Source organism: Dipteris shenzhenensis, chromosome 30, assembly GCF_047967505.1.
Source record: "Dipteris shenzhenensis isolate YYH24624 ecotype China chromosome 30, Dip_SZ_1.0, whole genome shotgun sequence".
In the NCBI taxonomy this organism is placed as follows: domain Eukaryota; kingdom Viridiplantae; phylum Streptophyta; class Polypodiopsida; order Gleicheniales; family Dipteridaceae; genus Dipteris; species Dipteris shenzhenensis.
Genome location: NC_141625.1, coordinates 28,012,872 through 28,039,564, shown reverse-complemented (window position 1 = coordinate 28,039,564; position 26,693 = coordinate 28,012,872). Strand labels below are relative to the sequence as shown.

Here is a 26,693-nt window from a genome sequence, read left to right as displayed (position 1 = left end):
ATAAGAGCATAACTTTTCCTTCAGCTCATTGAATGCTGCAATTTCTTTATTCCCCCAATGGAAAGGCACTGCCTCCTTGTGCAAAGCATGTAAAGGTGAAGCTATCTCAGCAAAATGGTGTATGAAACGCCTGTAATATGAACACAAGCCAAGAAAGCTATGGACTTCATGTAGGTTCTTCAATGGAGGCCAATTCTTGATTGCCTCTATCTTGGCAGGGTCCATCCTTACTCCATCCTGTGAGATGATGTGTCCCAGGAAATGGATCTCTGGCATGAAGAACTCACTCTTTTTAGTGTTGACGAGCAACTTGCGTCTCCTGAGCTTTGCAAATACAACTGCCAAGTGTTGCCTATGCTCCTCTTCATCTTTCGAGTGCACAATAACGTCATCAAAGAATGTTCCCACAAACTTTTTGTGCTCTTTGAAAATGCGATCCATTATGCTATTGAAGGTAGCAGGAGCATTAGTCAGACCAAATGGCATAACAAGAAACTCATAAAGCCCAAAAGTAGTCCTGAAGGCAGTCTTGTGTACATCTTCGGGCCTGATTCGTATCTGATGGTAACCACTCTTTAAGTTAATGCGACTGAAGATGGCTGATCCCTCTAATCGATCCAAGATGTCATCAATGTGTGGGATGGGGAATTGATTCTTGATAGAGATCTTATTCAAAGCCCTGTAGTCAATACACATTTTCCAAGATCCATCCTTCTTCTGCACTAGTAGGATGGGGGAACAAGATGGAGAAGAGCTTGGCTGAATCAGCCCCTTCTGTAGCAATCCATTCACATGGCACATGATCTCCTCTTGTTGTGCTGCACTAACTCTGTTCGGGGGTTGGTTCGGTGGAGAGCTGCTAGGAATGATGTCAATGGTACAATCTTTTGGCCTTTCAGGAGGTAACTCCTATGGGAGTTCATTTGAGAAACAATCTTGAAACTGAAATAAAAACTCAGTTTGCTGTTTTCCCAGCTTGGAGAAATTAGATTCATCCTCTACTGGTTCCTTTTCTTTTACAAATATCAAATACGCTGAAAGATGCTTTTTCATTATGGAGGAAATCGCCGAAGCGGACACAACTGGGATTGATTTCCCTTTCATGTTTACATCTATGTCTTGGGTTTTACCCGTGTAAGTCAAGGTAAGCTTCTTATCATGTGTATCAATGATACCATGAACACGGTACATCCAAGGCATCCCCGCAAAACGTCACACTTAGGTAAAGGCATCACATAAAAATCCTCATAATCCACATAGCCTTGGATGTGAATCCGTAGCTTCCCTATGATAGGAGTGACAGGGGTATTGAGCTCCGGATTAGCCATGTTGGCCTCACAAAGAGCGCCAATCTCCTCTGGTCGAAGACCCAACTGAGCTGCAAGTTCAGGAGTGATGAAATTTGCTTTGGCCCCTGAGTCAAAGAAGTACAAACAATGCTGATCCCGTAGCTTGCCCCATGCTCTGCACATCTCTGTCTTCTTCGTATCATGCTCACCCCCAATGATATCAGGAATGTGGCGGGCACTTGGCTTGGGTTTCTTGCCCTTGGGGTCCTCTTTTGTGCCCTGATTAGACTCAGCCCGAGTTGTTGCTGCAGGTTCTTTTCTCTTCTTGTTAGGACAATTTGTTGCCCTATGACCAGTCTCTTTGCAGAGAAAACACTTCCCTTCAGCAAACAGTTTATTCCTCTCTTCAGAGGTGAGAGAAGAGGGCTGTTGTTTTCTTCTTTGACCTGCCACAAACTTTGATTTGAAAGGTACTTTTCCAGTGTTGGGGTAAAGGCACATTGCCACCCCTTTATTAAAGTTAAGACATCTATGACTGTCTTAAGACAGTCATAGGATAAAACCTAATCCTAATAAAACTAATGAGTTTGTGGTGTGGCTCATCACTTCACACCCGCACACTTGTGTCTTCTCTATGACTCACACTCTCTCCCTCTTGCTCTTCTTTCCCCTTCAGGCCTTTCAACTGGTATCAGAGCCACCTTTCCCCTCTACCCTTGCCTACCCACCCCCCTCGACCTCTACCTAGCCAGCAAGCGGCAGCACCGTACGGACGTACGTCGTCCGTACATCCGTACGGACGGGCGTCGCACCGGCGGCAAGCGGAGCACACCGACGGCATTGCATCGCGGGTGCGGGCGCAGGCTCGGGCGCGGGCTTTTCACGGATCAGGGCGCGGGCGCGGGCATCGAGCAGGGCACAGGGCACGGCACGGTCGCGGGCGTAGAGCAGGGCAGCAGTTGCTAGCTGCTAGCCTGCGCAGGGGCAGCCTGTGCACTGCACCAGGCTGCGCGGAACCAGAGCGCGCAGCGCGCGCTCAGGTACGGACATCCATACCTGCTGTACGGACTCCGTACAGGAGCCGTACGTCCGTACGGATCTACACCCCGCAGGTACATGGAGCTGCATCAGGGAGATCGTCGAGATTTTTTTTTCTCTTCTCTCTTCTGGGATTCCGTACACTGTGAAGGTACATCAAGTACAGCAGACAGTTTTTTTTTGTGGGAGGAAAAGAAGGAGAAAGAGCTCTCTGCTCTTGATTCAGGATCATCTTTCAGTTCACAGAACTGTGTTTTCTTGAAAGTACAGCAAGTACCTTCATCTACCTCGTGCTTGAGGAGAAGAGAACCACAGTGTGTGGTTGATTGCACAGTTATCTGTTTTTCGTGAAGGAAATGCCTTGATTTTGCAGAGGACTTTTATGCTTTTACTGGGCTTGAATCTCAATTTCCGGGTGAGCAGATCATAGGGCTTTTGCCTGGCAGTTGATGCTTTGTATGCCTTGAGGTAGTGTGGTGCCAGAGAGCACACATTTGCCTCGATTTCCGCAGTGTCGAGGTGACATTTTCTTGCAGGTCACATTTCTTGTGCAACACTCAGAGAACCTCAGTTGAGCCACGCTTGGCCAGGGCGCATTGAGTTTACTCGGTCCCTAACTGTCCATCGTTGACAGTGCTCAAAAGGTTCCTCATTGAGTGTTTGTACGTTGGGATCTGTGTATGTCATTTCTACACAGGACAATATATGCATTACACTGTTGGTTGATTTTGTCAGAGAGACTTTCATATTGCATACTACCTCAGTGTTGAGGTGTTTTTCACTTGGTTCAGGTGTCAGATCAAGGGGCTTTTGCCCAGATTTTGTTTGATAGCACTTGGGTCACCGACAGAGATCTTCAGATGCATTTTATCCCCTTGGCAGAAGGGTGATTGCTTGGGATTTATCCCATTTTCTGTTGCAGGTTTTGTGACAGGCTGAAGTGTCATTTTTTTTTGGGTGTTTGCCAAGTGGTTTATGCATATTAACTCAGTGCAATACCTCATCTGAGGTGGGAGAAGTGATCAGTACAGCCAGTACAGCAGTGTTTACAGCAGTGTTTGTGCCTTGTCAGCTGATTATGCACTGTTAAGCACTTGTTGAGCAGCTGCAGCATTCTGAAATTACTGTTTATGCCTCTTTGAGCACGGTACAGTGTGTCAGAAGGTACAGTATTTGCAGGGACATTTACTGTTTTGCTGCAGATTTTCCTGACAGTAAAAAACAGCACTATTGTGAGTGCTCCTGGCTCTTGATAGAGCAGGTTTTTTTTTTTGAGAAATCAGAATTTTTTTTTCAGTCTTTTTTACTTCTAGTGAGACAGATACTTTCCTTATCTGATATGGCATCAGGGGGAAGTGATTCTTCAATTCTGAACATAAAGAAACTGGAAGGAGCACACAATTATGCATTATGGGCAGAACAGTGCTTGAATGTACTTCTATTAAAGAAGATTTCTAAGCCCATAAGGGTGAAGGGTGTCAAGCCATCTGACATGGCAGGTGATGACTGGGAAGAGCTTGATTTGTCCGCTAGGGCAGCTATCATGCTCACTATTTCTGACACTCTTGTGTTCAATGTTCAGGCTGAAAAGACCTCTTATGGTCTATGGCAAAGGCTAGAAGAATTGTATGCCCAAAAGAGCTCAGCCAGTAAGGTTTATTGGTTGAAGAAGCTGGTTGATCTTCGCATGAAGGAAGGTACAGCTATGACCTCACACTTGAGTGAGTTCAATGCCATCTTTACACAGCTGATTGCACAGGGATTGAATCTTGATGAGGAGTTCAAGGCTACTTTCTTGCTGTGTACCCTCCCTGAGAGTTGGGACACTTTTAAGACCACCCTGTCAAATTCGAATGTCACTCTTATTTATGCTGATGTAGAGAGCTCTCTCCTTATGGAGGAGATGAGCAGGAAGAATAATGCGAGCAGCAAGTCTTCAAATGCCTTGCAGGTACAGGATAGAGGCAGGACTCAGCAGAAGGGGAGATCTGCTAGTAAGTCCAAATCCCGCAGTCAGTCCCGTGGCAAAAAGGATATTGAATGCTTTTACTGTGGCAAGAAGGGACATGTGAAGTCTAAGTGCTTCAAGTTCATACGGGATCAGAAAGCCAAGAAGGCTGAAACAAAGGATGCAGGCAATGGAAGCAAAGGCAAAGGCAAGGCCAAGGCAGATGACTTGGATGCAGTGAATGTTGCAACAGAGGACAGTGACAGTGACATACATGATGTTTTATGCTCTTCTGCTGTAATAGCACATGCTTTGGTTATTGATGGCCATGACATGCACACCTGGCTCTTGGATTCAGGTGCTTCTTTTCATGTTACTCCTCATAGGGAGTGGTTTACTTCCTACACAGGTACTCATGGAGTTGTTCATCTTGGGAACAACTATGCATGTCAGATTGCAGGGATTGGCAGTGTACAGATAGTAATTCCTGATGGACGCATATTCATGCTTGATGGTGTCCGCCATGTGCCGCAAATCAAGAAAAATCTGATTAGCACTGGCTTATTGGATGACAGTGGTTACCACACCACATTTGGGGATTCCAAATGGGTGATTACTGATGGCCAGGCTGTAGTGGCTGAGGGTTTTAAGAGTGATACCTTGTACCCTCTTTATGTTTCCAGTGTGGGTAATCATGTTGTTGCCATAACCGAGCTGCCAAAGGTTTCATTGTGGCATAGCCGGTTGGGACACATGTCTGTTAAAGGAATGCAAGAACTGTCACGTTTGGGTTATCTGCCGTCTCTTTCTTTTTCAGATTTGCCTACTTGTGATCATTGCATATTTGGCAAGCATTCTGTGACTCCTCATAAGAGGAGAACTCCCCAGAATAGAGCACCACTTGATCTAGTGCACACTGATTTGTGTGAGATGCCACAGTTATCACTAGGGGGTGCAAAATATTTTATTACTTTCATTGATGATGCCACACGCAAAGTGTGGGTCTATTTCGTGAAGCATAAGGGCGATGCCTTAGATGCTTTCAAGAAGTTTGTCGCTCAGGTTGAGAATCGGACAGGTCGCAGGCTGAAATGCCTCAGATCCGATAATGGGGGTGAGTATGTGTCACATGCTTTTGTGCAGTTTTGCCAAGCTAAGGGCATCAAACAGGAACTCACAGCCCCTCATAATGCATCTCAAAATGGTGCAAGTGAGTGGATGAATCGAACTATTCAGGAGAAGGTTCGATGTATGTTGTCTTATGCTGCATTACCCCATGGCTTTTGGGCAGAAGCCGTGCAAACAGCAGTTCACATTATTAACAGGTCGCCAAACAAGGCTTTGGAGTTGAAAGTGCCAGAGGAGGTGTGGTCTGGCAAGCCACCTTCATATAAGCACTTACGTGTATTTGGCTGCGAGTGCTTTGCTCATGTACGCAAAGAACTGCGCATCGAACTGGAGCCAAAGTCTATCAGATGCATCTTTATGGGTTATGGTGACGAAGGTGAAATGGGGTACAGGTTATGGGATCCCGTTAAACGGAAGATTATACGCAGCAATGATGTCATCTTTAAAGAGGATAGTGTACACAAGGAACTCGTGCAACCTATGGAATACAGGAGGGTTATTTATGATGATGTTGGACAGCAAAGAATGCCCATTTATATGCAGCAGCAGGCTGCTGCAGATAACCCTGTTCAAGAGGGTATACAGGCTGAAAATCAGCCAGATAATTTTGCCAATGATGCACCACTGGATATGCCAGCAGATGGGGCTGTAGAACAGCCAGATATGGTGGTACAGCCACCCGTCATGCATGAAGAACAGGCTGGACAGCAGCCTAATCCGGAACATTTTGTTAGGAGGTGCACCCGTGTACAACGGCCTCCTGCCAAGTTTGTTCCAAGAGCCAATAATGTGGCTGATTTTATCATGCTGACAGATTGTGGTGAGCCTTCCAGCTTCAAGGAAGCTATGGGAAGAACAGAGAAAAAGAAGTGGGAGAAAGCCATGCAGTCAGAAATGGACTCCCTACTTCAAAATGATACATGGGACTTGGTGCAGTTACCTGCAGGCAGAAAGGTTTTGCCATGCAAGTGGGTTTACAAAGTCAAAGTGGATTCAAATGCTTTACCGAGGTATAAGGCCAGATTGGTTGCCAAGGGATTTAAGCAGGAGAAGGGCATTGACTTTGATGAGATCTTTTCCCCTGTAGTCAAGATGACTACTTTGAGAGCAGTGTTAGCTCTTGTTGCTCATGACGACATGGATTTATGTCAGATGGATGTGAAGACAGCTTTTCTTCACGGAGATCTCCATGATGAGATCTATATGAGTCAGCCAGAGGGATATGCTGTTAAAGGGAAAGAGCAGCTTGTGTGTAAGCTCAAGAGGAGCTTGTATGGACTCAAGCAGGCGCCAAGAGAATGGTACAAGAAGTTTGATGCCTTCATGCAGTCCCAAGGGTATCATAGGTGTGAGACCGATCATTGCTTGTACACCAAACGGGCAAAGGATGGCAGTTTGATGCTACTCATTCTATATGTGGATGACATGCTTATTGCCAGTAAATCTCAGCATGAGATTAGTGCTTTGAAGAAACAACTGCATAAGTCTTTTGACATGAAAGACTTGGGTGATGCAAATCATATTCTTGGCATGCGGATTACTCGTGACAGGTCCAAGGGACTTTTGTTTCTGTCACAGAAAGAGTACATTGACAAAGTACTGCAGCGCTTTAAAATGGAGGGGGGGAAGTCTATTAGTACCCCGTTGCCTCCACATTTAAAACTCAGCAGTAAGGACAGCCCCAGATCAGATGATGATAAGGCTGAAATGGCCAAGGTTCCGTATGCATCTGCAGTTGGATCTTTGATGTATGCCATGGTTGCCACTCGTCCGGATATTGCTTTTGCGGTGGGAGTCATCAGCAGGTATATGGCAAATCCAGGCAAGCGGCACTGGGAAGCAGTGAAAGGTGTCTTGAGGTATCTCAAGGGTACCAAAGACTTGTGCATATGCTATGGTAGGCAGGATGCATTGGTGCATGGTTTTACAGATTCAGACTATGCAGGGAATGCAGATAACCGGAAGTCTACTACCGGTTATATTTTCACATTTGCAGGAGGTGCTATATCATGGGTGTCTCGGTTGCAGAAATGCATTGCACTGTCAACTACTGAAGCTGAATATGTTGCAGCCACTGTGGCTTGCAAGGAAGCAATATGGCTTACTCGGCTTGTGGGAGACTTGGGCATTACAGGAGATATGCCAGTTTTGCATTGTGATAGTCAGAGTGCTATCATGTTGGCAAAGAATCCGGTCTTTCATCAGAAGACCAAGCACATAGATGTGAAATATCATTTCATCAGGGAGGTACTGGAAGACAAGCGACTTGAGCTTGTGAAGGTGCATACTATTTGCTCACTAAGAGCTTGCCTACTGAGCGGTTTGCACATTGCCGCCACATCATGGGATTAGGATGAGACCATTCTTATTTTATGGTCCTGTATACAGTAACTGTATATTGCTGTAATTTTTATTCTTTTCTCCCCTTTAGGCACATTGGCCTTTAGGTGGGAGGTTGTTGGGGTAAAGGCACATTGCCACCCCTTTATTAAAGTTAAGACATCTATGACTGTCTTAAGACAGTCATAGGATAAAACCTAATCCTAATAAAACTAATGAGTTTGTGGTGTGGCTCATCACTTCACACCCGCACACTTGTGTCTTCTCTCTGACTCACACTCTCTCCCTCTTGCTCTTCTTCCCCCTTCAGGCCTTTCATCCAGCTTGCTGTGGTTTCTTGTGCTCCTCTTTAAAGTTTCTTTTAAAGCCTGAGACTCTACCCTGCATGAGTGAGTAAGCTGTGTTTGCATTCTCTATCAACTGTGACATGCTGGAAATGTGTGTCTTTGTGCAATAGTCCCTCAACTCTTTAGGAAGACCACAACAATACTTTTCAACCTGCTCTGAAAAGGAGACTGTTCTGTAGGAGCTCACAAGCAAAAGTGCATCCCAGAACTTCTTATGTAGTCTTCTAGATTCTTGCATTCTCTAGCATTCAGGTTATGCCACTGAGTCATGACATCCACTTCAAATGTAGTGGTGAGCCATGTGGCTGAGAATTTGAAATCAACCCACGTAGCAGGTGTCTGCCCCTGAAGAAGGCGGCTAGACCACCACTACATCGCATTACCTTTGAGGAATGTGGCTGCCTTCCTGATTTTCGAGGACTTTGTGAAATAACCTCCAGCATAGGCCATGTCCATTGAAGGTCTCAAACTTCACTGCTGCCCCTCCCTCCTTGTAATCTTTCATCTTAAGCCTGGGCTGCAGATGATCATAGCCAGGGGGCTGCAAATAAAGAGGCTGCTGTCCTTGGGGTCCTTCTGGAGCTTGTATAGCACTCCCCACAGCTGGATTTGGTGGCACAGGTGGTACCGCTTGAGTGTGAGACACCATGGGACTGCCTCCTTGCATTCCAGGATGTATCCCCACATTAGCATACAAAGGATTTAGGGCTGGCTGTGTAGTCATGGCCTGAAATATAGATCCTCCTCCAAAGTGAGTTGGCTGAATGACATGTTGTGGTTGGGCTTGCTGCCCTTGCTGCACATTCTCAGCATTGCTACCATGCTCATTCCCATTTGGTCCCTGCCTTGGTGGCACTGTAAGTGGCTGTACCACTGGTTTCTGTGGCTCTGGTAGTGGCTGTCCCACATGCATTTGTGGATTCTGTATGGGCTGGGTCTCTACCCTTGGCAATAGAGCTGGATTATGTACAATCTCAGCAAAGCTCTGAGTGAGCTCAGTTAAAACTTGCAACACAGAAGCCATTTGAGTTTGCATCATGGCCATAGCATTTGGCTGTACACTTGGGTCTGCACCCAATGCAACTATACTAGTAGGGTTATGTACTTGTGGAGCTGGCCGTTCCGATGCATCAACCTGAGTATTCTGCCTTTCATGGGCTGCATCTTGCACTCTTATTCCAGGGTGTGCTCCCCTTATGTGCTGCTCTGGCCCAGACTCTTGAGTTTGCATCATAACCAAATTTTATATGCTCCATTTTAAAGGCAATGGGTGGTTGTACCAAGAAAAATCAGTAGATACTCTCTCTGCCCAAGCTGCCCAGGGACTCATGTGGATGATTAGATGAGGGTCCTGGCAATAGAACCACTGTAACCGGCCTTTGATTGACAACGGCTAGCATATCTTATTCTATTTTCTCACAACACCAAAATGCAACCACCATGTACCTGTCATCCTGCTTCAACATGTATCCACTTGCTTGGTACTATTTCTTTTTGTTTTTCAATAGTATGCTTATTAAGAAATGAAATGTTTTCCTTCTGTTCAGTTACGGACAATGGGGACTAGGTCTAGCATTTGAGGGTGGACCCCCTTGCTTGGGGTTATGGGCATTAGTGACCCACAAGAGTGATGGCCTCTCTTTGAGAGGGACATCTAGAAACCACACCCCACCTGAGTACCCAAACATGGGACCAATCAAATGCACAGATTGCATGCCGACCTAGGAACCATTCAAGAGAATGTTCCCTGAGCTTTGGGTGTGGGCCTGGCAGCATGCCAAGAGTAATGGAGATACAAGATAAGACGACAAACAAATGAGCTCAGTATGGCTCAATTATGACCTTAGAGTACGTCAATAGATAGTCTAAGCTGTTAGGAACCCGTGTGTGCGATCAGAATTAAATTCTGACAACTTTGAAATTTTAGGGTTTTTGGGAGTGACGTGGCAGCTGACACGTGGCAGACTGCCACATGGAATCTGAGCTGGCAGGTCAGTCCACCTGTCCCACACATGTGGCAGCATGCATGGCAAGTGGCAGGGCATGCAGGACAAGTGTTTGGCCCCAAATCTGGTAGATTTAGGGCAAGTGGTGGGCTGTCCTCTTTGGGACTGCAGCCCACCAAAAATCTGGGACAAGTGTCCACCTTCCACTCTAGGCCTAGGAGGGGGGCTGAGCCTATAAAAGAAGGCCTCTCCCCTTCATTCCACACATGAAAATTTCGTCACTTTTCTTCTCCCTCCTTTTAGATGATGCAGCAGAACCTCTCCAGCTCCTTGGGTGCAGCCAGCTTCTCCACAGGCCATTCTCTCACCTCAGCAGCACTTTCTCTCTCTACAACAGCACATTCTCTCTCTACAGTTCCAGCCCCTCCTCTCCAGAAATCTGCCCCCTCTCAGCTCTTCTGGAACAGCAGCAGCATCCTCTCTCCTTCACCTAGCCTGGAGCAGCCACAGCCCCTTTCTCTCTCCTGCTGCAGTCTTTCTCTCTCTACTGCAGAATTTCTCTCTCTACTGTTCCAGCCCATTTCCCTTGCAGAAATCTGCCTTTCTGTGCACCTCTGGAACAGCAGCAGCTCCTCTCTTACATCTCCTCCCTTGGGATCAGCATTGGCACTCTCTCTCTACAGCTATCACTCCATAAAAGCTTTCTCTCTCTAGCCACAGGCTGTTTTTCTAAGCTGTTCTCATTCCAGCCCCATTTCCACACTCTCCTCACCCAAGGTAGCTTCAGAGGCATCAAGGACTTCATCTACAAAAGGGCCAAGTCACGAAGGGAGCCTGTATTGTCAAGTTTATCTCATTTACAGCACTATTTCATGTTGTTTCTACTATCTTTCTAGAAACTAGTGTTTGTCTCTAATGTTGGATGTAAGTGGTGATTGTTGCAGGCTTCTTCCTTGTGGATTGGGCAAGCCAAGAGCTGAAACCTGAGCTTGGAGTCCTCCTTTTGTTGTCTACCTTGTACATATGCTCTTGAGTCTTGTATCTAGGTCCTAGGTTTTCACTGAGTTCATCAGTTTGGAAGGTGCATTGCACCTTGGTCTTGTATCTCCATTTTCAAGAATAAAGTGAGCCTGGATAAGGGGGGGGCCCCGTCTTGGCCCCTCAATCATATTGCATTCTCCAATGATGTCACTTTGTGTTTAAGCTGTATAAGTCTTAATTCCAGCTTAATTGCAAACTCTTAAGTTTAAGTATATGTGTTTGGCAACTCGCAATCATCTCATTCAAATGCCTCTGCAAAATCCGTTGTTTGAATTGATAGAAAGCACCGAGTAGTTTACAGTACCATTGCCATTACCCAAACACAAAACTTAGGGTATACAATTTTATAGCAAAGCATCACTGAGCCAAACAAAACAAGGGAGGCTAGAATGCCCCTACTCAATACCATACATAGTGACACCTGTTGGCCCCAAGACTTGGCGCGCCTTGCGGTATTTATTTATTCACTGGTTAGCTCAAATACAAGGGACCCCCTTCTTGAACTCACTCGTAGGTGCAACCTAGTTACAATGCCAACCTGTGGTTGTGCAAGTGACCAACCCCCAGTGCTATCCTCTTGGTTCCCTTCAGTAGCCAAGCATATCACAAGCAGAATAACCCAGCGTCAAGCCAAGCAATGCATCCACATACATGAAAGCCATCACTAAGCCCAAGGCTTGCCACTGCTTCCCTAGGAAGAGAGTATCACATCCAGTGCCCCAATCCTGTCCCGGGCGAACTGCAGGGAATCCAACCTTCGAAAAATTGAGCAAGAATGACAGTAGCACAAAGAAGAAGGAGAAGACAAGAATTCGGCCAACAAAAGGAGCCTGTTTCAGCTAGAAACAGCCTCGGAAGATGGTTGAATAAGAGATAGTAGACTCTAGTAGGAGGCAGCTGTCCTTGACTGCCTTCCAGCTCCAGGAAAGGTCGTGAGAGAGAGCGTCCAGCAAGCTGCAGCAAATCCGCCATGAATTTGTCCCCCAGAATGAAGATTCCGGCCCATGGAAACCTTAGAAATCAGTGCGCCTTGCACCAGACAGGAGCTAGGAGTGAGGCATCCAAGAATATGGCATCAAATGAAGAAAAGGAGAACTTTTGTCATGAAGAAAGTCGAGAGAAGCTTCAGAAAAGCCCAAGAATGAAGACGCCCAGGTCCAAGGAGCATGCCAGCAGCAGGAAACACCAAGGGGAGAAGAACTGTCACGGAGAAAGCTTCAAAAACGACCTCAGCCAGCCAAGAGAGAGCTGCAAAAATCTGCCATGTTCCTCTAAAGACTCCTCTGGTAGGGGAGAAGACGTAGAACAACAGGGAAGACTAAAGAAGGGCTCCAAATCCTTCCAGGTGCTTCTAGTTGTGACACACAGGTGCCACAAGTCAAGGAGAGAGGCCACACATGCTCACACACAGACACATGGCAAAAAAGGCGTGGGATTCTAATGCCCCTAGGGGGGGTCACTTTGCAAACCATGACCCTTGGAACCAATAACCCTAGTATACAGGACCTCTAGTGGGTCAATTTTTAAAGCCCCAGTGAACTAAACCAATGAACTTAGAGAATAGAACCACTCTACTAGCACTAGGAGTTGCACTTGTTGCACATAAAATCATAGGTACCCTTTGGACATTAACTAATGCCCCTAGCCTAACACCCCTATGTCAAATTCAGTGACAGTTAGTTTAATCACTTCACCATCATGTCACCGTGACATACCTTAGAGCATACAATTCCACAGCATAGCATCAGTGAGCCAAACAAAACAAGGGAGGCTAGAATGCCCCTACTCAATAGCATACATAGTGACCACTTGTTGGCCCCAAGAGTTGGCACCCCTTGCAGTATTTATTTATTCATTGGTTAGTTCAAATACAAGGGACTCCCTTCCTGCAGGTGCAACCCAGTACAATGCCAACCCGTGGCTGTGTAAGTGACCAACTCCCAGTGCTATCCTCTTGGTTCCCTTCAGTAGCCAAGCATATCACAAGCAGAAGAACCCAACGTCAAGCCAAGCAATGCATCCACATACATCAAAGCCATCATTGAGCCCAAGGCTCGCCACTTCTTCCGAGGAAGAGAGTATCACATCCAGTGCCCCAATCCTGTCCTGGGCCAACGGCAGGGCATCCAACCTTCCAAAAACTCAGCAAGAATGACAGTAGCACAAAGTAGAAGGAGAAGACAAGAATTCGGCCAACAAAAGGAGCCTGTTTCAGTTAGAAACAGCCTCAGAAGATGGTTGAATAGCAGATAGCAGACTTTGGTAGGAGGGAGCTGTCCTTGACTGCCTTCCAGCACCAGAAAAGGTCATGAGAGAGAGCGTACAGCAAACTGCAGCAAATACGTCATGAATTTGTCCACCAAAATTAAGATTCCAGCCCACAGAAACCTCAGAAAACAGTGCGCCTTGCACTAGACAGGAGCTAGGAGTGAGGCGTCCAAGAATATGACATCAGATGAAGAAAAGGAGAACTTCTATCTCGAAGAAAGTCGAGAAAAGATTCAGAAAGGGCCCAGGTCCAGGGAGCATGCTAGCAGCAGGAAACACCAAGGGGAGAAGAACTGTCGTGGAGAAAGCTTCAAAAATGACCTCAGCCAGCCAAGAGAGAGCTGCAAAAATCCACCCATCTTCCTTTGAAGACTCCTTTGGTAGGGGAGAAGACTTAGAACAGCAGGGAAGACTAGGGAAGGGCTCCAAGGCCTTCCAGGTTCTTCCAGTTGTGACACACAGGTGCTACAAGTCAAGGAGAGAGACCACACATGCTCACACACAAACACATGGCAAAAAAGGCGTGGGATTTTAATGCCCCTAGGAGGGGTCACTTGGCAAACCATGATCCTAATGCTAGTATATAGGACCTCTAGTGGGTCAATTTTTAAAGCATGACCCCAGTGAACTAAACCATTGACCTTAGAGAATAGAACTACTCTAATAGCACTAGGAGTTGCACTTGTTGCACATAAAATCATAGGTGCCCTTTGGACATTAACTAATGCTCCTAGCTTATCTCCCCTAGGCCAAATTCAGTGACAGTTAGTTTAATCACTTCACCATCACGTCCCTGTGACACATGACGTTTCAAATGAGCCCTCACCACCTATGCGATCTATGAAAGATGTGATCTCATCAATGTAGAGTCCAAAAGGAGTCGGTGAGAGAGGGCAGCCCTGCTTTACCCCAATGGTGCTCTCGATCCACTTTGATAGGCCGCCAGGGGCACGGACCCTGCCTCTGACTGACTCATATAAGCTCATCACACCCCAAATCAATATCTCTGGGATCTGCATCTCCTGTAGTCTCTTGATCATGCGGGATCGTGGAACAGTGTCGAAGGCCTTTCGAAAGTCTACGAAGCATGTGTAGACTTTCTAATGTCTGGACCTCGCCTCCTCAATGATAGCCCTCAGAGTAAAAATGTGGTCGAGAGTAGAGTGCTACCTCCTGAATCCTGCTTGCCCTAGTGCTCGTTGCCCCCGTGTCTCTGTGTGACTGTTGGATCTCTCTCTCTCTAGCACCGATCCATAGATCTTGGCCAGTGTGTGGCCAATCATGAGGGTACGATAGTTCCCGGTGTCCATGGAGTCTCTTGCTTTGTGTATCGGTACGATAGTAGTGGTGCTCCATGCTGGTGGGAAGCCGTGGCAAACTGCAAGGTTAAACATATGTGCAAGGATCGGTGCTAGGACCTCTTGCCCATGTGTGAAGTGCTCTGTCCGAAGTCCTTCGTTGAGCTTGTGCTTTCCGGTTGTGGAGCCGGCGAAGTGCAGCCCGCACATTCTGCGTAGTAAATAGATGACAAGTAGTGGGCCTGGGCATAGTGGACATGTCTGGCGGTGTCTGCCTTGGGACATCATATAAGGAGCATGCATAGGTGTGCCACACGCCCGGATCGGTGATGGGGATGGGTGGCTTCCCCACCCAGTGGTTGGGTCTCCTTCGCAAAATGATTTGATGATCTCATCCATCCTGTGTGTGAGGAAGGCTCGTCTCTTGCGGCATGTCAGCCGCTGAAATATCCTGTGTGCCTCGTGTGGCGTCAATTGACCCAAGGCTCGCTCTCGTGTGAGGTGGGCTCGCATCTCTCTGCACTCATCATCAAACCAGGGGTTCTGAGGCATCTTCCCATCTCGTACCCGTGAAGATTGGATTGTAGGAAAGGATCTGGTGGCTATCACTGTGACAATGGTAGCTGAGGCGTGGGCGAGGTCTAGATCAGCCTCCAATAAGGCCGCAAGCTCTCTGGCTAAGTGGCACACATACACTGGATCAAGAGCATGGTCAAAGTGGATCTGGGTACGGGTAGCGGTAGGAACTCTCCCTATGCCTGGTGTGGTAACAAGAACATCGAAGGCTAGGTATGAGTGATCAGCTCCAAGTGGGGGGGGGGATGGTGAGGTCATGTATCCGTGAGACAAAAGCTAGTGGGCCCAGTAGGTAGTCCACTGTGCTAGTCCCACCTCCATGTGGGAAGCATGTGAATCCCTCAGATGATGGCCATCTCTGAAGGCCATTGTAGATGATGAGTTCGTGGACAGCTCCCAACTCAAGTAGGTGTTGCCTGTATGCTGTCACATGCGAAGTATGTGTAGAGAGTCTATGAATCCCAAGTTCTACTGCATCTAACTCTGGCATCATGTGGGGATCTCTCTCATATGTGAAGTCAAGTAAGCCCACTTGCCTGTCCCTTGTCCTTGCATTGAAATCCCCCAGAAGGAGGGTGTCTCCCTGTCTGGAGAACTCTATGATATCCTCATGTATCGTCTCATAAGGGCTGTGCCCCTCTGTGGTGACATCATGGGCATATGATGACGTGTGCTGAGGGAAATAGCATACTGCAACGAAGATAGGTCGGGCATCTAGTGGTTGCACTCGTATCCACATGTGACGTGCATGTTCCTCTCTTCGTACCACAGATATGAGTGGCCTCAAGTGTGTTTTGAAAAGGGCAGCTACACCTCCAGAGCCTCGTACCCCACTATCTCTCCTCATTTCTTTCCTATGAGCAGACTCCCAGGTCTATCGTGTCACTATGGGCAGCCCTTTCTCTGGGCTCTCATGTGTCTGAGTGTAGAAGATGATGTCTCTGCCTGTGTATGTCTCCGAGAAGCCACCTGGGTCAGACCAAAGTGTGCCATTACAGTTCCATACAGCCATACTCAGCTTGTTTTGTGCACTCTTCTCCCGGCTCTGGCACCATCATAGTTCACCCTCTTCTTTCTCTCCTTTCTCCCCTTCTCCCTTGTCACCTTTGTCGAGTCTTTCTCGAATAATCACTTTGCCATCTCTACTTTTATTTCTCGTCACAGGGATCAGCCTTGGGTAGGGGTGTCCATTTTAGTGGCCCCACCCTTAGGTTTTATTGTATCTGGATTCTTTTTAGTCTCATAGACACTTTGGTCTTTTGTAGATGTTAATAAAATTTCTCTGTGTGTGTGTGTGTGTGCTTTCTTCCTTTACCTTTCGAAAAATTCATCAATTCAAAAGATTCGATATAACCATGTAAACACTAATGATGAATGGAAATTTCAGGTTGCTAAATCAAGGAAAAGTATGCTGCACTCAGAGATAGGGCTTGCACGTTGGGTTACACAAGAAGGCCGTGGTCTTGTAGTGGTGGTGAACAAAATGGACCGCTTGAAAGGGAAAGATCAAGCTGAGCTGAGGATTAAAGTTATGAAGGCAGTGCCAGAAGAAATTAAAACAAATTTGCCACAGGTTTGCTTTCTTAATGACCTGCAGGACCCAGGAATATATGACATAGTTGCCAGACATTTGGAAATGTGGCGTTTGGGAAAACACATTTTAAAATGTTTGCAAACGTTTGGAAATTAAATTTCCAAACGTGTTTCGAATCAAAACTTTTTCCAAGTGCCTGTGTTATGAATTTTTTTATGCCTAGTATAAAAATGCACATGCTTAGGTTCTAAAATGCAAGATTTCATGCACTAATGGCACCAAGAACGCTCAAGAAAGAAGAAAACATTTCAATAATCAATTATGATGGCCTCATGTTTCAAAACTCAGGAGTGAGCTGCTTTTGCACAAAAAACATCCTCCACCAGAGACCTCCTTGCTGCTATGTAGGCAGCCAATGGTGAGGCACAAGTCTCCCATGAATCCTGTCTTCCTTGCGGCTGTGTAGGCAGCCAATGGTGAGGATCTTCTGCAAGTCTTTTGGACATCCCTGCTGAAGTGGTGGCAGCTCAGACCGAGGCATCAAAGTCTTTATAGAATGGAATGAAGAATGCCTCCCTTGGGGGCCCTTTTTATAGGACTGGACGGCCTGGAAATGGCCCGACTTTCTCACAGACTGGGCTGACTCAGTCTATGACTTCCTTGCAGCCAACCGACCTGACAAAGGCATATAAATGGCCCCAACAGAGGCACCCTGTTGACGCATTTTAGCCCTGCTCTCTTTACTTGTCTGCAGCAGCCCTCCAACTGGATTCTCTGCCCTGATCTGAAGTAGGTTGGAGTCAGTCCTGGCAGCAGAGCTTAGTTATGGGGACTTAGCGAGCAGAGGAGGGAGCATGTCTTGGTTATTAATCTAATTTTGTGTTTTTGAACCTACGTGGTAGTACCATACTCGATTAGCCTCTCTCTCCCAACCTTCATTGCGCATCGGCCGTCTTCACCCGTATGGCGTTTACACCTTGAATTTTTTTCCCTGACAGTCATTGTGGCAGCAATTGATGGGTCTACTAGTTTGGACCCGTCCGGTAAACCAGCTCTCAAGCAAGTGTTCAGGGAGTAGGATCATATCCTTGAGCAGAATAGGCTCTTTTCTGAGCAGCTTGAGAAAAAAAAGAAGACAAATGCAGATGCAACGACATTGGACCATTTCGGCTTCTGTTGGAATAAGAACGCATTGAGGCGGCCGCGCATCGATGCAAACAGGTCCCAGCGCAGGCGAGACTGAGAGCAGATGCTTTCATAGCAGCAATGGTTTCTCATGGCCTGCTCACAGTTCCTCTCCCAATCCGCAATTACCGTGTGAGTCCGTCATCCGCTCAAGGGGTCTTCCACCCTAGAGCATAGTATGGTGGACTATTCTTCCGCATTACTCACAGACCGCGGCAGGCAGTCCTTTATCTGCTCAGGAATCTTCCATCTCCGAGCCAGTTTAGTGGACTATTTTGCAGTAGCTCAGAGAGCGGTTTCCCTTGGGTCTACCAATCCAGGAGACCATTCAGTTTCCACAATAGCTACATGCAGTGCCTCTGGGTCTTACACCCATGGGGGTAGTGCAGCCATTCCCACAGCCAGCTCTTAGGGGTCTTCCATCCCTGAGGCCAGCTCAGCTCATTCCGCACGCCTAGATGATGAGACTCTTGGGTCTACCACCCACGGGGATCATCTAGCTTCAGCAGCTTATTCTCTTGGAGTTCCCACCCGAGGGGATTAGTCAGTTTGTGCAGTTGCGTCGGATGGGTCTTTTACTTGTCCAGCAACTTTACCATGTCCAGTTAGTTTCTTTGGGTCTTCCACCCCCGGAGCTCCATCAGTTGGATCAGCTTTAGCAGGGGAGCATATGGTTTTCACAGCTATGAGTGATGGGTCTTCCATCCTTGGAGATATCTTAGTCCCATCAGCAGTTGCCCTAGATGAGCCTCTTGGTCCACCGCCCGAGGGAGTTGTCTATTCTCCATAGTTAGTTCTCTTGGGGCTTCCACCCAAGGGGACACCCTAGATGCATTAGATAGGTGTGATGGGTCTTCCACCCATCAAGCCTCTTCATTAGCTTTGGTCAGTTCCTATATGGCTTCCACCCTTGAAGCTCAGTTGGCCACATCAGTTTTAGTCGTCATGGCTCACATTTCACCTTCTCATCAGGAGTGTTCAGGACTAGGATGACTCAGTTTCCTGTCCCACTGGCTGTGATGCTTAGTAAGAGAGGGCGTCATAGGAGTTTGCCAGACTAGTGTCAGGCCTAGCAAGAGGGAGTACCCTTATAACTAGAGTCACAGGTGTAGCTATCTGCAATACGGAGGTTGGTGATTCCTTTGCAATCTGTGAGGATAGTCATGCAATTCCATCCATAGCTCCCCTTCCTTAGTTCTTTAGGGAGGTGAGGTGAAAATATTGCAATTAATTTCCAACAGATACAAGATAAGACGACAAAGTAATGGCTTATAGGTTGTCTGAGAAAGCCAACCAAACTGACTTTGGACTTGCTCAGTAAGAGAGGGCGTCGTAGGAGTTTGCCAGACTAGTGTAAGGCCTAGCAAGAGGGAGTACCCTTATAACTAGAGTCACAGGTGTAGCTATTTGCAATACGGAGGTTGGTGATTCCTTTGCAATCTGTGAGGATAGTCATGCAATTCCATCCATAGCTCCCCTTCCTTAGTTCTTTAGGGAGGTGAGGTGAAAATATTGCAATTAATTTCCAACAGATACAAGATAAGACGACAAACTAATGGCTTATAGGTTGTCTGAGAAAGCCAACCAAACTGACTTTGGACTATGTTATGTTGTAGAGCTAGTTATCAGGATTTCCAACGGTGAAATCCCAAGTGAAATCAGAGTTATGTTAATGAAGTTATCGCAATTTTTCGATTCTAGTCTTAGGGTGAATCATGCTGACGTGGTAGGCTGATGTGGCAAGCTGACTTGGCCATCTATGAGGTGGCATGGACTTTTCCATGCATTCCAAATGAGGCCAACACTTTTTCTTGTTTTCTAAAACTGGGCATAGCTCTTTCTCCCTTACCTAAAGGGGCACAACTTTTCTCCCTTACCAGAAAGGGAAGGTGGCCCTCCTACATATATAAAGGAGAGGCTCCTCACCCCATTGCTACACACCATGCATTTTGCAGCTCCTCCCCTCCTCTTGGTGCAACAACCTCCCCTCCTCCTCTTGGTGCAGACAAGCTCCCTCCAACAGGCCTTCTTCCTCCTCTTCCAATTTTTCTCTCTCTACTTTGCATTGTTGTTTCTTTACAGTGCATGCTTCTCTCTCTACAATTCCAGCCTTTTCTCTGAACCATGGAGAGCAGCAGTAGCATTCTCCCTCCTTTGCCAATATTTCTCTCTCTACTGTGCAAAATTTCTCTCTCTACAGTGTCAGCCCTCTCTTCCTACAGAAATTTCTCTTTCTTCTCATCCCTAGATCAGCAGCCACATCTCTCTCTCTTCCCCCTATCTTGGAGCAGCTATAACACCCTCTTCCTACACCATTACCCCACTCTAAGACTTTCTCTCTCCTCGGATCACTCGAAGAAATCGTCAAGGCTCGTGGTGAGGATGCGAACTGTTCACGTTGAACGGTGCCCTCTTCTTGACCTCGGTGTGTCATGGTTTTCAGTTGATTGCAATTTCCTGCACGCCCAATTCCGTTAGCCGCTTCTATGTCTCACTTGTGACTTGGTATAACTTCTTCACTTGTCACCTAGTCGTTTGTGTTGGAAAAAAAGAAGAGAGGAGAGAGACACAAGATTGCTCCGAGAAGAAGTGAGTGTATTCATGTATCATGGACACATATATAGTTGAAGACTAGGTTGAGTTAGGGCGAGTTATATATAGCTGTAACGCCCTTGCTCAAACCAAGCCCTTTGGCTACGGATGAAAAATCCCTTGGGGAGTTTAAGGGAAAAACCCGAGCCACTACATAGATGCCTAGGAAAAATAAAAGTTACAGTGGTGGTGTGTGATGAAGTATGTAAAGGGTGGACTGTAGGCTAAGTGCAATGCAAATCGTGAGTGCACATCGTGATATAGTGTCAAAAGAAGAAAACATACAAAGATGGCCTTAGCCAAAATAGTGCAATTTGTGAGTGCACGTCGTGATGTTCTATCAAAAGAATAACATAAAGGAAGGAGATCCGATCTTCAAAATGCCAAGTTCATCGCAGAGAGCTGAGAACCCAGCCTGTGGTAAAAACTTTGTGAGAATATCTACAATCATTTGAGTAGTTCTTGAGTGGTATTTGAAACATCATCTGCCTGATTATGTTGATTACCTTGTGAGTATATCTGCAATCTTTTGAGTTGTTCTTGAGTGGTATCTGAAACGTCATCTGCCTGATTACGTTGATCATTATAAAGCTTCTTGTAGCACCTGGAAGAAGAATGACGAGAATGTCCACAATAATCACATTTCAATGATTGAGCGGTCCGGAGGTGTGTCCTTGGTAAAGAAGATTCTTGATTGTATTGTTTAGCAAAACAATCAGATTCTACATGTTTAGACTTTTGACAATAATCACAAAATTTGCTTCCTTGACCTAGTGAATTGTTGCGAGAGAAGTTCTGAAAATTCTGGTAGCGAGGAGCTATCAGCTGATTCTTTGAAACCAGGTGAGCAGAATCTTGAGAAGTATTAGCAGGCAGTGCCGAACTGGAAGACTTGGATCGCCTCTCATGCCTCTGTGAGTACTCGATGACTGACAGGCATGCACTGTCAAAAGTGACACCATCTTTGTCAGAAATAATAATGATAATATTATCATATTTGTCGTCTTTGATAGTGTGAAGAAGTTGAGCCACAAGTTGAGATTGAGGTATGGGCGTCCCAGTAGCAATCGGTTGATTAAGAATCTCCTTGAAGGATGCTATGTGAGCCATCATCGAAGTAGAAGACCTGTACTGAAGATTGTGGAGGGTAGTGCAGAGATATAGAAGCTCAGTGATTGACTTTTTCTCGAAAGTAGATAGGAGCTGGTTTCATATCTCTTGTGAAGTTGTCAAATGAAAGAAATCCATCATAAGGGAACATTATCTGCCAATATTGAAGCGCGGGTCCTTAAGTAATGTTTACAGGAGCCATCTACTGGCAAGGCAGGACAAGGAGTCGTGCCTTGAACAATTTTCTAGAGATCACCCCCTTCCAGAATCATGCTTAGCTTGGCCTTCCATCCTAAGAAGTAAGATCCTTGGAAAGTGGGGATGGATCGTTGATTGGAGGGATAACCATTTACAAGAACGGCGTTGGCCATATTTTCTTGAGATAGTTGATAACCGATGTGAAAATTGAGTGCCCTTAAGGCTGGGGCTTCAGTTCATGAGAGAGTATTGTTGACTTGTCGTTGATTTAGAGGATGCAAGAGTAGGCTAAGGAGGAGGAGAGGCAAATTTCATAAGCATGGCGATGATCGAAGGAGGAGGAGCAGGGTGCCAGTTGCAGACTTTGCAAGAGATAGGAGGAAGGGCAAGGATGGAAAGGGACTCCGGAAGAAGAGGGCGCCATTTACAAGAGATGGGAAGGAGGTGGAGGACTTTGCAAGCCTTTGCAAGGGACAAGAGAAAGGGCGAATTTTGGCACCATATGGGGAGAGAGGGGTGCAATTTTGGCTTGGAGGCTCCGAAAAAGGAAGGAGGCTTTAGAAGAGGAAAAGCGAGCCAAAGAGAGCTGAGGCTCTAAAAGAAGGAAAAACAGGCTTGATGAAGAGGAAAAAGCGAGCCAAAGATAGCATGCCTAGCCTTATGAAGAGGAAGAGCGAGCCAAAGATAGCATGCCTAGCTTTATAAAGAGGAAAAGTGAGCCAAAGATAGCATGCCTAGCTTTATGAAGAGGAAAAGTGAGCCAAAGATAGCATGCCTAGCTATCTTTCTCAACCCCAGGCTTTGATCAATTATCTTTTTCAAGATTGCCATTCTTCTTCTACAGTAAAATTCGCTGCACTTCTTTCTTCTTCTCTTGTTGAAGATTCACGATCTCCTTCCAGCTACACATCGCCATCTTCTTCCTTCTTCATAGTGCCATGTTCTTCCATCTTGCCATCTAACAAGTTCTCTAACAAGATCCGTCGTCACGAATTATAGATTATTGTAGAGGATGACGGAAATCTATCGTAAAAAATATAAAACAATCGATGAACAATCAGTAAACAGGAGATAACAAAAACATGTTGTCAAGAATGTAAAGCAATCGAGAAACTAAGAGTAAGCAAAAGAATAGGAGAGATCCTCTAAAGGAATTTTTGAAAACACAAACATTCGGGCATCCGAGAAACACAAGCATCCGGGCATCCGGAAGTGCAGAACAATCGGGAATAAGGATCATCTGGGAAACAAAAGCATCCGGACATCCGATGATCATCCGGGAAACACAAGCATCCAGGCATCCGGAAGTACAGAACAACCGGGAATAAGGATCATCCGGGAAACACAAGCATCCAGGCATCCGGAAGTGCAGAACAACCGGGAATAAGGATCATCTGGGAAACACAAGCATCCGGGCTTTGATACCATTCTGGAAGAAGAGGGAGAGAGGAGTGAGACACAAGATTGCTCCAAGAAGAAGTGATTGTATTCATGTATCATGGACATATATATAGTTGAGGACTAGGTTGAGTTAGGGTGAGCTCAGTTTGCTCCTGGGACTTATAGCAATTATGAGCCTTCCTTTTTTGGACCGTCACCACCACAAAAGATGTTGAAGCTAGCTCTGATACCAATACAACGATGTGAAGGCAATTCAGACGATGATTATCTTTCGTGAGAAACCAGACGACGAAATTTTCTTCAGCCTCTCTCTCTCTCTCTCTCTCTCTCTCTCTCCGTGCACACATTAGGGCCCAGAGCCAAATTGGGCTGGACCCCCCCATAGGTACTGTATTTCACAGTTAAAAGATTTTACGGAGAGTCAAGGTTTGCAGGTCGAAGCTGATTACATACGTGAATAATTCAAAGTTCTTGGAGCTACTTGCAAGCGGTGAAGGATGCTTGAATAGCTGGCTGAAGAATTTGTAGGCTATCTCATGGGCTATCCATAGATGCCACTTTTACCTTGGTATGAGCCTTGTAGGCCTAGTTATAGTCAGTTAGGACTATTGGTATTGTTAGTTTATGTACCATCTAGGTTAGTTAGGACACTTAGTCCAGTTAGGGCAGTTAGCTCTAGGGTTTTGTTATGTTGGCTCTCCCTTGAGCCTTCACACTTCAGTTTTGCAGCAATCTATTACAGCATCTCTTTTTTCTCCATTGTGTTTCCATTTTTGAGCTTCCATTGCTTCTAACACCCAACAGTGGTATCAGAGCAGGTTAGGGATCCACCCTCTAGCCATTTCCAGCAACCTGGAACCCTTCTGGAGCCATTGGGAGCTGTTTGGCAGCCTGTTTCTTGCTGGTTTGCTGGTTTTCCATATACCTGTGACCATTTGTGGCCTCTCCAAGCATTTCCGTCGTGGGAAGCTTGCATTTTGGAGTGCCTGCTACAAAGGAAGATCTATTCCGGAGCTTTTGGGAGCATTTCGGACCTGCAGCACCAGCCCCGAGCTCTTCTACATTTGTATGGCGTCACACGTGTGGAATTAATACTGTTGTACTGAATCCGTACAATTGTATGGCCCTGTACGGACGCATTTAAAGGCTGTCGCAGGTCTGTACGGCTGCATTTACTCCTTCCAAGCTCGCACGTGTGGTCCGTACAGCAGTACGGACTGTTGTACGAAAGCATTTATTGCTGTACAGTACTGTACGGACCTGCTGGTGGTGCATTTACTCATGTATGGTGCAGTACGGGGATTTCTGACATGCATTTATTGCTGTACGAATCTCTGACAGTCATTCATTGCTGTACGGCCTGTGTACGGATTTGTGTCAGAGTCATTAATTGTAGTACGGATCTCTGACAGTCATTCATTGCTGTACGGCCTGTGTTAGAGTCATTAATTGCAGTATGGATTTCTGACAGGTGCATTCATTGCTGTACGGCCCTGTACGGGATTTGCCGCAGGCTTTGAAGTCAGTTCAGTTTGCCTCGAACTGCGTGTCAGTTTTTGGAGCTGTTTTTCTGCATTTTTCTTCATTTTGGAGCAGATTGGTGTTGCCTCATGAAGCGTGCCAGCTTTTGCAGCAGTTTGGAGCCTGCCATAGCATTTGGGGACAACTTTTTTTGCCTACCTTGGTGTTTGGGCTTTGTTTGGGACTGCTTATTGCACTTTTGCAGTGAAAGCCTTGAGGCTTGTGCAATCATCAGTCCTTGCAGTTGAGAGTAGAGTTACTACTTTGACTTCCTCTGTTGAGCTATTGCTCCCCTATATGCATCAATGGGTAGCCACAAAGATGATTTGTTTGGACTGATTGGGGCCGATGACAAGCTTGGTGGCACCAATTACCCCATGTGGTCATACATGATGGGACATGTTTTGGTTGCCAAGTATCTATGGCATATTGTTTCAAGTTTTGAGGCCAGGCCTACATGCATTGTTACTGGTGCTACGCCTGCAGCCTGTGCTTCTTCAGGTGATGGGTCTTCAGGTGATGGTTCTAGTGCTACAGCTAGGACTCCTGCAGCTCCTGCTCCAGGTGCTTTGCCTCTTTCACAGGAGCAAATACAATGGGATGGTCGTGATGCCAAAGCACATGCCTTGATTGCTCTTTCAGTAAAACGGGTTATTATCCCTCATATTCGGTCTTACAAGACAGCTAAGCAAGCATGGGATCAGCTTGTATCTTTGTATCAGGTGCGGAATGAGTGCCTATCTCCGCAGGCAGTTGAAAGATTTAAAGCTTGGTGAGGGTGGTAACATGGATGCCTATCTCTCTAATGTGAAGGATTTGAAGTAGTTGGCCAACATTGATGAGATTATGCCTGATTCTCAGCTGGTTTCTAATACCCTTGATGGGTTGCCTGATTCATATCAAGGCTTTGCTACTACATTGAGGTTGGTTGCATGGGGTGATGCCAGTCATTTCTCATTTGACCAGCTTATTTCTCATCTTCTTCAGGAGGAGCAAAGTCGTGTGAATCGCAATGCTACTATGGCTAGTGATCAAGCATTTGCTGCCCATCACAAACAAAAAGGTAAAGGCAAGGTTTCAACTGGAAAGCCCTCTCATTCCCATGCTGATCATTCACATGGTGCCTCTTCTTCAGGGGATAACAAAAAGAAGAAGAGATGTAATTATTGTAGGAAACCTGGGCATGATATTTTTTAATGCAGGAAGCGCATAGCATTTGAAAAGAAAAAGAAAGAGTTTGGTCTTGCAGTATCTGGTTCTTCTAGTGCAGAAGATCGACATGGGTCCGCTAATTTCACACAAGACCACCATTGGGCTTTCTTGGTTGCATGTTAGTATAATCTTGATGTTCATGATGCTTGTATGGTAGCTTCAGATGTTCGTGATGCCTGGTTCTTTGATAGTGGTGCTAGCAAGCACATTACTTCCTACAGGAAGTTATTCAGCTCATTGGAGCTTACAACAAAGGGGAGCAGTGTCACATGTGCCAATAATGCATCATATACCGTGAAAGGTATTGGGCAAGTTGCTCTACTTCTGTCTCTAGTGGTATTGTCACTCTAGAGCATGTGCTTTATGTTCTAGACATTCGTAAGAACCTCATTTCTATTTCAGCCTTTGCTACATGTGGCTTTCAGGTTATTTTTGATGGTGTGAGGTGTGCAGTGTATGATGTTACACATGCCTTTACCTTGGTTTTGATTGGCACATTGTCTAGCGGTCTTTATAGACTTGATGCTTATGACAGATGTTTAGATGATGATGCTGCACTTGTTGATGCACATGCCTTTGCTATTGATTCTACCATGGCAGATACTCATTTGTGGCATGAGATGTTTGGACACCTCAATTTTGGAGCCTTGGTGAAGTTATATAAGGAAGATATGGTTGTGGATCTTCCCAAAATGCATATGACTACCAAACATGTTTGTGA

General features: G+C 46.1%; 1 protein-coding gene across 3 annotated transcripts in view; it reads left to right on the top strand.

Annotated features, from left to right (window-relative positions):
• The window catches only part of LOC147881921 (GTP-binding protein), a 102,260-nt gene that overhangs the window by 44,367 nt on the left and 31,200 nt on the right, over window positions 1-26,693 (top strand). For 2 of the 3 annotated variants that reach the window (XM_087402054.1, XM_087402055.1), the window contains exon 8: window positions 16,607-16,792. The exons of the other annotated variant lie outside the window; for it this stretch is intronic. In XM_087402054.1, coding sequence (XP_087258180.1) covers window positions 16,607-16,792 — 186 coding nt within the window. The remainder of the gene's footprint in view (window positions 1-16,606; window positions 16,793-26,693) is intronic. 3 annotated transcript variants of the gene reach the window in all.